The following is a 10896-nucleotide window of genomic DNA, read 5'->3' as shown; positions in this document are numbered from 1 at the left end:
GGCATGGGGAGCGGAGGTAAAACAACCCTTTGCTTTCTCCAAGCCAAAACCAGCTAAATGATCCCCAAACCCCTCCTCAAAGGAATGGCAATCATCACCCCCCCCCCCGTCAAACCCCTCCCCAGCTCCTCGAACTCACAGAGATGGAAAGAAAACAACCGATTTACTTTAAATTTTTATTTAAAATCTCAACACTTGATCATTTATTTCGGGTTTTTTTTTTTGCAACCAAACAAGTAATAAATATTATTTAGCACTTTTTTTTTCTTTTTACAAAAATAAAACAGATCATACACTCTGCGAGGAGCAGCGCGCAATAGTGAGGAGGGATGTTAAGTGACAGGGAGGAGGGATCCCCACTGGGGTGCCCGAGGCCGGAAGCACGTGGAGAGGTTTGCCATTGGAGTTAAACGTGGCAAGAGAGAGAGAGAGAGAGAGAGAGAGAGAGAGAGAGAGAGAGAGAAAGAAAGAAAGAAAGAAAAGAAAATCGAAAGACAGCCAGCTTACTCTCCTCCGGCAAGGCTGGCGCTCACTTGAAACAACCGTTGAGCATCACACACTTACGTCATCATTGATATTCTATTTACACATCCAAGAAAGTATTTAAAAGCCAACAGACTCCCCCCCCCCAAGTCACTCAAATTATATTCCTCTCGACCTTTTTTTTTTTATTTTTCAGTTCTGCTAGCTCTTCGGGTACCAAAAAATGAGGTTGTCTCCTATGAATTAAGAAGACTCCAACCTATACTCACAGAGGAAGGACTAGGGTGAGGGGTGAGTTCCTATTTTAAAGTTATACCTTAGAAAAACATGTCTTCCTCCCCTGTCGGTCGTTTTGGATCCTTCCATGCCACAAGTGGTTTTAATCTGAGCGTCTGTAAAGTTTAGCCATATTGTTGAAAACGGGGCGTTCACAAATGTGTCCGAAAAACCACAAACCGCCCGCCCCCCATCAACAGGAGAAGGTCCGCGCTTCTTAGACCACATGGTTGGCTCCGTTTCGGGGATCAGGCACGACCCTAAGTGCTTCTGGTACCAGCGCCAGCTTCAAGTATCTCAGTGCCCACGGACCTAGACCAGGGACAAACCTGTGACGGCGCCTGCGGCAGTCCCCGACCCGTCCCGAAGCCAGTCCAGCCCCTCAGGCCCCAGCCCCGGGTCTCTCCACGAAGTGAGTGCTGTCCGGGTGACTCGGAGGGCGACAGGCTGTGCGCGTGGGGAAAGCGTATTTTAGGCTTGTCCTGAGCGTGGTAGCGAGGGCGTTCCAGGGAAGGATTCGCGCAGCGACTCCGGGCTTATAAAGTGGCCCTTTCCCGGGGCCAGTCCCGAGGAAGCGTAAAAGCCAGGACTCCCGAGCCAGCGCGCCCTGTCTTCCGTGCGCTCCCCGCTGGTTCAGCTTCCCGGATACCTTCCTCCCCGTCCTCCCCTTCGTCCCAGCCCGTGATCCTGCGTCCCTCCAGGCCACCGAGCTCCAGTGCCCCAGGCGGGGCTACCAGTCCCTGCACCCCGGATGCCCTCGGGGGGTGCACTCCCCGCCGGATCGCCTGAATGCGCCCCCCCAACCCCCCCGGTCCCGGCTCACTTGGCGTCGGAGGTGAGCCTGGGCAGGCTGCCGGCCCCCATGGCCGACACGTGGTGGTGCGGCGGGGGCACCTGGCACATGCTGCAGGGACAAGGCATGCCTCCCCAGTGCTGGAAGCCGCCGCTGCCGCCGCCGCCGCCGCCGCTCCCGGCCCCCAGCGGGGTGGCCCCGGCCGCCGACGGAGACTTCAGCAGCCCGTGCGGAGGTCGGATGGAGCCGACCGAAGACAGCCCCGAGCCGGGCAGGGAAGCGCTGGAGACGGCGGCGGCGGCGGCGGCCGCGGCGGCGGCGGCGGCGGCGGGAGGAAGGATGGGGTGATGGACCGCGGGGTGATGCGCGGCGTGGGCGGCGGCGGCGGCGGGGTGCGTGGTGGCCGCGGGCAGCGGAGCGGAGTGTGCCAGGCCGCCGCAGGCCGAGGGGTGGAAGCCCCCGTGGTGACCGCCGTAGATCTCGCTCACCAGACGCTTCATCTCCTCCAGCGAGTTGGTGAGCATCAGGATGTAGTTGCGCGCCAACAGCAGCGTGGCGATCTTGGACAGCTTGCGCACTGACGGGCCGTGGGCGTACGGCATGACCTCCCGCAGGCCGTCCATGGCGATGTTGAGGTCGTGCATGCGCTTGCGCTCGCGGCTGTTGATCTTCAGGCGCAGCTGCTGCAACTCGGGCTCCGTCATCTGCTTCTTGTCTTTCTTGGTGGACGACGTGGCCGCCGCCGACGACGTGGAGGACGTGGTGCTGGACGAGGATGACTTGAAGCCGCCGCCGCCCAGCTTGTCCCCGGCATGCGCGCCCGCAGAGCCCATGGCTCCGCGCAGCTCCGCGCTCAGCTCCGGAGGACAGTCGCTCGGTGTGGACGAGGACACGGTGCCTCCCGTGAAGGCGCTGCCGCTGCTGCCCTTGCCCCGGGCTGGCAGGAAAAGGTCATCGGGCTCTGGCGACGACGGGCGACTGGACACCAGGCTGGCGTCCGAGTCCATGGCCCACCCGCCCCCCGGAGGATTGTCACAGTGTTGGCAAGGTACCTTCCTCGGTCTTCAGAGCTGAGAGAGGAGAGAGGAGAAAGGAGAGAAGGGGCAGGGAGGGAGGGGAGGGGAGCGGAGGGGAGGAACACTCAGTGACTGACAACAGCTGCCCCAACTCAGTACCCCAACCTTGGGACCGGGCAAAGGTGGCTGATGGCTCGCATCCACCTATATGGTTCTCCAGCCTTCCTTCTAGGCCCCACAGGTGCTCAAAACTCATCTCTTTCCTTCCCCCACTCTCCTCCTTTCCTACTCTCATCCAGATTACTTTTATTCCAGAGCGCACCGGGTGACATTCTATTGGTTTTGTCTCATCCGTTCCCACTAAGACGCCTGGGTATCCAGGGTTGGAATGAATAAGGACTTGTTGGGGTGGGGAGATCTAAGCCGAGAACTATGTCGTCCCTCCAACGCATGCACCCTGTCTCCATCGACACCACACACGCGCGCGCGCGCGCACACACACACACACACTCATACACGCATGCACCAAACGCCCTCGAGGGGCCCACATGCCATGGGGCGCAGGGAGCTCGCCAGCCGACCTGGGCTTTGGCAGTAGGAGCTGTTGGCCAAGCGAACGATGCCAAACGGTGCCCGGAGCACCAGAGCAGCAAAGCCACTAAGAGAAACTGACCAGCAAGGGTGGCATCCCGGCCAGCCCGTGCGGGTGTAACCTGGAGTGGTAACCTAGCTGGGGGAGGGGGAATCTGTCTTGGGGAACTAAGCTAGGATGCTTGAGGGACGGGGGACACTTACTGTGAATTCGATTCCTAGGCGCTCGCAGAGGAGAGCCTGGCTCGGCTCGGGGCGTTGGTGTCCTGTGGATCTATAATATGCATCCGCACCTTTCGGGGGGTTCGGCTGGTTTTTATAGCCGGGTGGAGGCCGCGGCGACGGCGGTGGCGCTGACCGGGGCGGGGGCGGGGAACAATGTGCTCGTACTGGAAGGGCAGCCGCTCCAATGAGCAGGGCCCGCCGGAGAGGCTGCGAAGCTGATGTCATCCGGGCTAATTCCGCTCAATGAAACCCGCCGGGCCTGGCACACGCCTCCTCTCTGCGCCCAGCCAATGGGCGCCCGCAGTCGAGAGATTCTTGAGGAGGAACGGGAGGAGGGATTAGGGGAGGGAGAGGGAAAGACTTGTGAGAGGAGGAGGACAGGCCCGCTGGGGACCCAGACTGGACAGATTGCGCTTGGGACAGAAGCGGGGGGAGTGAGAACATCTCCGAATGTTTATAAAAATATGTAAATATGTTCAGCACAGCGTCAGGCTGGAGGATGCGGTGGGCTGGGGACTCCACAAACTAACCTGACACCCCATGCAGCTGACGGTTTTGGGGTGTATGTCGTGGACTCCGCGCTCAAGCCTGGAGTATCTCTGTCTGGAGTCAGTCAGTCAGTCTCTCTCTCTCTCTCTCTCTCCCTTCACTTCTCTTCATTTCAAGGTTTTCATCAACTCTGAGCATTTGGGGCTCTAAGTGTAAATTGTCCACAAAGCCTCCCAGCCCCCCCCCCCCACTTTTCTTAAGGCACATAGGCGGCTGTTGACACCGAGTCGGTGGCAGGCGGTAGCGCCCTCAGGTGGGAGCCTGGCATTGCAAGACAGTGAGCAGCCAAGGAAAGAAAGGACAGACTGCGGCATGGTTTTGAATGAAATCTCAACTCTTTTTTAGAAAGTGGACGATTGTGTAAACTTTTGGGCAATTTATTTCCACATAGGAACTGCACCAATCCGGGGGGAGCAAGACAGTGCCCCAGTTAAATATCAACACCCCACCTCCTAACTTAGCAAGAAAGCCCAATGATAGTCTCTTCAGCATCTTTTAAAAATTTATTTATTTATGAGAGAGAGAGGGCAGAGAGAGCTAGAATGGGTGCACCAGGGCCTTCAGCTGCTGCAAACAAACGCCAGATGCATGTGCCACCTTGTGCACTCTGGCTTATGTGGGTCTTGGGAAATCGAACCTGGGTCTTTTGCCTTTGCAGGCAGCCCCCTTAACTGCTAAGCCATCTCTTCAGGCCTTCCTCTTTGTGTGTGTGTGTGTGTGTGTGTGTGTGTGTGTGTGTGTGTGTATCCAAACCTAGTTTGCGAGATGAGGTCGAGAACCGAACCGGGGAGGAAGACTCAAAGCACACTCCAAGTCACCTTCCCATACGTTTTCCTGTTCACAGCCACCTCTCAAAAAGATCCGGAGATATCTGGAGATGCCTGTGAATTCACTCAGCTTACAGATGGGAAGATCTAGACACTGTCTGAAGCAAGCCTACGGAATAACCCTCCACAGGCAGCCGCTGCATTGCCAGACACAGGCACTGGTCGGTAGTCCCTTAGCGTGGAGGCAGCTTCGGGTCTTCCCAGCCCCTAACCCTTTCCCTGAGCTGTATCTCATACCCATACAATTCCAGAGCTGATGTCCCCACACACACCCCATGCAGATCTTAGATGCTTCTTATCTCCTCTGTCTTCCTCTATGAATTCTAACAGTCCTTTGGTTATTTCTATTGTTCGAGGACCTTTAATGTGCACATATCGTTTGAACAACCAGCAACAGACAGATACAGAGGTAATTGGTTTTGGCATAGCAAAGTTGCAAAAACACCTAGTAAAACCCGGCTTTTTGCCTCTGAGTCCGTGTAAAATCTCCCTGTGGGGTCGACCCCTAGAAAGCGTTAGCGGGCTTCCACGTGCGCCCCGGGTCTCCTGCATTCTGGGGCATTATTTTTCAACCCGCGTGTCTCCCAGCTGGCTCCGCAGCCATCCGTTAAATATGTATTTAAAACACGAAGAACCGAAGCGTGGTGGTAATGTCATCCAACGGTTACAACAACCGTTCAATTAGCAGAATCTGTCACGCAGGCAGACTGACTGAGGCAGGGGTGGGGTGGGGATTAGGAAGAGCTGGGGCATTCGAGGGCCACTCCCGGGCCTCGGTGGCCAACCGCAGTGAGGGCTTGCGCGGAGGGTGCGCGCTGTGGGGCCACCAGCTGGGGCGTGGAGCTGTGTGTGCCTGACCAACGTAGGCGACACGCAGCACCTGACCCCACGGGCTCGTGACTGGGTCATGACCACGTAGGTTGATCTAGCTGCCAGTACGGGTACAGGAGCCCCGGGCCCTTCTTTTGTTGCTTGCCTCTGGTATCTGTCCGGCATCCTCACATCTGCAGGAGTGCGCGACTGACGTGATCTACACAGTAGGTCCAGGGACTGGAGTTTGAAGACTGAACCCTAGGCTGGGGGATCCCCTCCCCTCAAGAGCCTGCAAGGCAGCGTCTCCAAACGGAAGAAATGGCTCATTCCCTAAATCCCAAACTCTGCGGGGGCAGCTCTGAACTGCAGCTCCCCTTCTCCCCTTGCTGCCTCCCTCGCCAACATCCAAGAGCCTGCTTGGGAGTTGGGGGCGATCAGTGTGTCCCCTGGGCTCCTTTGGCTCAGGGGCAGTGTCTCCTTTGCCCTCCTTAATAAACCGAAACTAGAGGAGGCGGCAGGCGTCCGTCCTCGATGCTCGGCGAGGCTCTCGGCGCACTGGTCCGGGTCCTGCGTCCTGCGCTCAGGTCCGAGACAAGTCCAGGCGCCGCGGTTCCTACCAGCGCGCGCAGCGGGAACCGAGGCCACGGCCTGGAGTATTGAGTGCTCACTAGCCTCGTCTAATCGGGCCCGGCTCCGAAAGTTTCTGGCTGGCCCTGAAGCTGTTGGCCTCCTTGGTCAAAACGGAAGACTTTTTTTTTTTTTTTTTTTTTTTCCTCTCTCTCTCCCCTTTTCCTTTGTATTTTCTTCTCACAAAAGGTCGGGTGCGTGTCAGCGCTGGCCTTTGCCCGGCTGCTTGGCGGCCCACGAGGAGCCAGTGCCAAACCGGCTGGGGCGGGCTCACGCTGGGCTCCGGGGGTGCAGACCTCCCACCGCTTCCCGGGTCCCTCCCGGGCGGGCCGCGCGTTCTGGTTCTGCCCTTTCTCTATCCCGAGTTCCTGCTAGCATTCAGGCTGCGATTCCGCCTGGCTGCCAACCCTCCCGGGGGGGTGACGATGGGAGGCCAGGCTCCAGGCGCTGGAAAGGAGAGGAAAGATGGCCAGAGTGCTTTCCAAGCCCGGAAATCAGAAGCTATGCGGAATAACGTTCGGGTCCAGGAGGTGTGCCCTAAGACCCGTCACGAGTCACAACTGTGCAAACACATGGCCTTTCATCCTCGAGAAACTCAGCTCCTGGAGCCAGTCAGGTCGCACCAGTGTCCTGACGCGCTGCCTGGCAGGTGGCAAGTACTTGGTAAATACTTCTGGGTGCACACACGCGCAACTGTGTGCAGTATGCCTAGTAAAAACGGGCAAAGATGAGTTGTGTTTTTATTTTGTGTACCCAACGACCCACGAGGACTGTAACTCTGGGTTATGGGGTGTAACGGAGCCTTTAGCAAGGCATGGCTGTGGACTTTCATTTCGGGACATCTGTGACCACTGAAAGATGACCTAAGCTGTGCCAAGCTCTTAGTTGGTCTTGACAGAGTTCATTTATTCAATCTCTCGCTGGCCTTGGAAGGAAGTATCACTCTCATATTACAGACAGAAAGACCGATGCTCGGAGAGATAGACACGTTTGTCCAAGGTCAGTGTAGCAGAAGGGGCAGCTCCAATTGCTAAGGGCAGAGCGTGTCATGGGAGGCAATAGAAGGGAAGCGGGTGTGTCAGAGACTTGGACCTCTCCAGGTGTTCCATGGGTAAGTTCTCCTAGGTAAATAAAGTTTCTAGAAGCTACCAGTGGGTTCCTAGTGCGTCAGTGTGTCCGTAGTGAGATCCACTAGCAGACAGCACAGGGGGGAGCAAATGGTATCCTCCCCTTACTTCCTGCTTGGGTGCAAGAAAAGGCTGGGGATGCAAAGAGAATGCTAGAGGAGCGGGTGCTGGGGAGGGGACCTGCCACGTCCAGGAAGTGTCAGGATAACAAACCAGGGAACTGCACAAAACCCAAATCAGCACCCAGCTCCGAGTCACCTTTCCCTAGGCCCACCCTCCCTTCTCAGGAAACAGGGTGTGGTCAGCCCCTAAGGATCAGTACCACCGGAGTTAACCCTTGCCCTCCCACAAGTTCCTAGCGAAATGACAATGGGATATGTCTTAGCAAGGCCAGGAAGGAACTTTTATTGAGCTCAGTTTACAGATCAACTCCTGGAATCTTCCCCAAGAGTCCCTCCAGTCATTCCGTTTACAGATGAAAACACGAATGACTGGCTGTCAAGGCTGGGTGGGGTTCCGTCCGTCTCTACCCCACTAGATCCCAGCTGTCCGGTCTACTTCTCAGTCTGTCCACACCCCAGATCCAGGCCCGCACTTCATCCTCACCGATGCTCGAACACACTGGCCACCATCTGGAGCACCCACTCCTTGGGAAATATCTTCTGCCACATTGATTAATCAATTCAGAATTAATTCAAAAGGTAGGAGCAGGTCACCACACACCTGTGGGCTGGTATCCCTGGTCCTATGCTGGGTCCTGTAGTTGTGTCTGGATGTCTGCACTCCATTCCATTGTAACTCATTCCACGTGGACTGGGCTTCTGTAGACTCTAGCTAGGAAATAACAAACAGGTCTCTGAAGGCAGGAGAGACTCATCCTGGCCAATAGCGGGTGACAGTTTCATGCTATAGACTTTGAAGAAGCCGAGTGTGCCTTCCCAGCACGGTGCCCGCTGCAGCACACAGCATGAAGTCACACTCCTGTGCCCGCGGAAGGCTCAGCTCATGGTCCTCGGTTTCTCTGCGCACTGGTTAATGGGCCTGGATCACTAAATGGGAAGAGAGACAATCTTGTTTTGCATAGCAGTATGAACACAAGCTCTCATGGTGGCCTGAGGGGTCCTGACCTGGCCTCTGGGAGGGAGGTTCACCTCCTCTGCTCACCCATTCTCAGGTCAGAGGGCAGACTCCCCTGCTCTTTCCTTGCCTTCCTCCATGGACTCCCATCGCTTCTTCATCCCCTTCTTTCAGACCACTTGAGGGTGATGCCTTCTAGCTTTACAGGGACCAGTCTGGGAAGCTCCTCAGCTTCCCTGAGCTCCCCGGTCTCTAGAGGTCCCTCACCCCTTTAGAGACTCTCCCCGCTTTGCTGTCAGGGTCTGGCCTCCTCTAAGCCCAGAGCTGGCAAGTACCCGGTGCACAGGGCCGGCACAGGCCCCAAAGTGCTCAGTGAATTGGAGTAAGGGCTGGTGGTGAGAAGGTTACTTTACAGAATTTTATCTGAGTATCCACATGTCACAAAAGAGTAACATCAACCGTGCAATCCCCCCCCCTCCCCACTTAGTTAACCTAGTTTTAAAAATGCCTAATGAGGCCTAAAGTTGCTCCCTCGGGCCCTATGGGAGCCGGGTGACAACGTCTCCCCCCACCTCACGTCAAAAGGACCATGTCCCCTCCCAGATGACTTCCTACCTACCATCTACCCATCGCGTTACCGGGGACTGACACTGGAGCGGTTGGAGGGCTCTCGCCTGCGCAGGTCCCTGTCCCAGATGGACTCAGGCCAGGCCGCTGTCCCGAGGCCCGTTCTGAGCCACCACGGCAGGGAGGGGACCGGAGCTTGGCACCCGGAGAGATGCCGCCGCCGCGACGGTCCTGGCTACCGGGGTCCAGCTCTCCGCCGGGCGCGCGGCGCCCTCGCCAGGCTGGGCGGGAGCCCCAGGGCCGCGCAGTGCGTCTGGCTCGCGCCGCGGGCTCAGGGCCGCAGGACCCCGCGGCAAACCAGTCGCCGCTCGGCTCGGGTACCGCCCAGCGGAGCCGAACCCGCACCACGCGCCGTGCCCGACGCCCCGGGGCCTGGAGGGGGGCGCGGAGCAGAAGGGAGGCTGACGTCGGGCTTCTCCCCTCCAGGGTCTCCGCCCGGCTCTCGCTTTCCATTCTTTCTTCCTCACTGCCCTTCAGTACACAGACCCGAATTTTTCTTTCTGTTCTTGTTATCAGCATGTGTGCGTGAGCAGAACGTATTTCTGAGTGTGATGGTGACCTGGAACAGAACTTGTGTTTTGTGACTGGTTTTTTTTTGGGGGGGGGTGTTTTTGGAAGGCCATAGACGTTTAGACACTCAATTTCCTTTTTCTTTTCCCACTTCCAATGACAACATGGTCACCTGCTTCTGGGTTGACTGGAGGGACGGAAGTGACCACTCTGTTACAGGTTGCACTGTTAGAAGGAGGGCGTCACTAAACTGGAATTCTCTCTCCTTTAAAAAGTGTTTTGAATGGGTGCTGCGTCATACATGCTTTAGTTTTTTTTAATTTTCTGTTCTTTTTTCCTTTTAATTTATTTATTTTTGAGAACGAGAGCGAGCGAGAGAGAGAGAGAGAGAGAGAGAGAGAGAGGGAGGGAGAGAATGGGCGCGCCAGCACCTCCAGCCACTGCAAATGAACTCCAGACGCGTGCGCCTCCCTGTGCATCTGGCTAACGTGGGTCCTGGGGAATTGAGCCTCGAACCGGGGTCCTTAGGCTTCACAGGCAAGCGCATAACCGCTAAGCCATCTCTCCAGCCCCCCCCCCCCCGCTTTTAGTTTGAGAGAGAGAGAGAATTGGCACGCTGACAAAAATTGAAGCTCCAACAATGTAAATTCAAACTCGGGTCCTTGGGCTTGCAAGGCGAGCAGTCACTCAGTGAGCTAACGCCCCAGCCCTGTAAGTGGCACTTGATTAAGACTAAGTCTCCCTGTTCCAACTGACCTACCCCTAGATCCCAAGGTAACTAGGGTTATAGTTTCTTGAGTAGTCTTAGTATAAAGTAGGTATCTTTTTTTTTTTTTTCCAAAGTAGGGGCTCTCTATAGCTCAGGCTTACCTGGAATTCACTATGTAGCCTCAGGGTGGCCTTGAACTCGTGGTGATCCTCCTACCTCTGCCTCCCAAATGAGTGCTGCGATTAAAGGCATGCACCACCACACCTAGCTAAAGTAGGTATCTTTTGAAAGCTATTTTTATTTATTTTATTTAAGAGAGAGAAAGAGAAAGAGGGAGAGAGGGAGGAAGATAGCAAATGCGGGCACCAGAGCCTCCAGCTCTTGCAAACGAACTCCAGACACATGTGCCACCTTGTGCATCTGGCTTACGTGGGTCCTGGGGAATCAAACCTGGGTTCTTTGGCTTTGCAGGCAAATGCCTTAACCACTGAGCATCTCTCCGGTTAAAGTAGGTGCTTTTTGTTTGTTTGTTTTTTCGAGGTAGGGTCTCACACTGGTGCAGGCTGGCCTGGAATTAGCTATGTAGTCTCAGGGAGGCCTTGAACTCTTGGCGATCCTCCTACCTCTGCCTCCCGAGTGCTGGGAT

The 10896-nt window shown here is 56.3% G+C and overlaps 1 protein-coding gene and 1 long non-coding RNA gene across 2 annotated transcripts; both read right to left on the bottom strand.

Moving 5' to 3' along the window:
- Nucleotides 1-1103: 1103 nt before the first annotated feature.
- Olig2 (oligodendrocyte transcription factor 2) lies at nt 1104-3593 on the bottom strand. Its single transcript, XM_045150616.1, has 2 exons — nt 3364-3593; nt 1104-2622 (listed from the first exon to the last, which is right to left on the bottom strand). The coding sequence occupies exon 2, from the start codon at nt 2557-2559 to the stop codon at nt 1579-1581; it is 981 nt and encodes a 326-aa protein (XP_045006551.1). The 5' UTR covers nt 2560-2622; nt 3364-3593; the 3' UTR covers nt 1104-1578.
- Nucleotides 3594-7708: 4115 nt separating this feature from the next.
- Nucleotides 7709-9195, bottom strand: LOC123460610. The gene is made up of 2 exons (XR_006637121.1): nt 9024-9195; nt 7709-8376 (listed from the first exon to the last, which is right to left on the bottom strand). It is a non-coding gene; the product is annotated as an uncharacterized LOC123460610 (long non-coding RNA).
- Nucleotides 9196-10896: the final 1701 nt, after the last annotated feature.

This window comes from Jaculus jaculus, chromosome 5 (assembly GCF_020740685.1).
Source record: "Jaculus jaculus isolate mJacJac1 chromosome 5, mJacJac1.mat.Y.cur, whole genome shotgun sequence".
NCBI classification, from domain to species: domain Eukaryota; kingdom Metazoa; phylum Chordata; class Mammalia; order Rodentia; family Dipodidae; genus Jaculus; species Jaculus jaculus.
The sequence above is the reverse complement of the archived record's forward strand: the minus strand, read 5'-3'. Positions and strand labels throughout refer to the sequence as shown.

Coding starts and splice junctions, on each gene's coding strand:
- Olig2 (XM_045150616.1), bottom strand. CDS start 2,559: ATGGACTCGGACGCCAGCCTGGTGTCCAGTCGCCCGTCGTCGCCAGAG.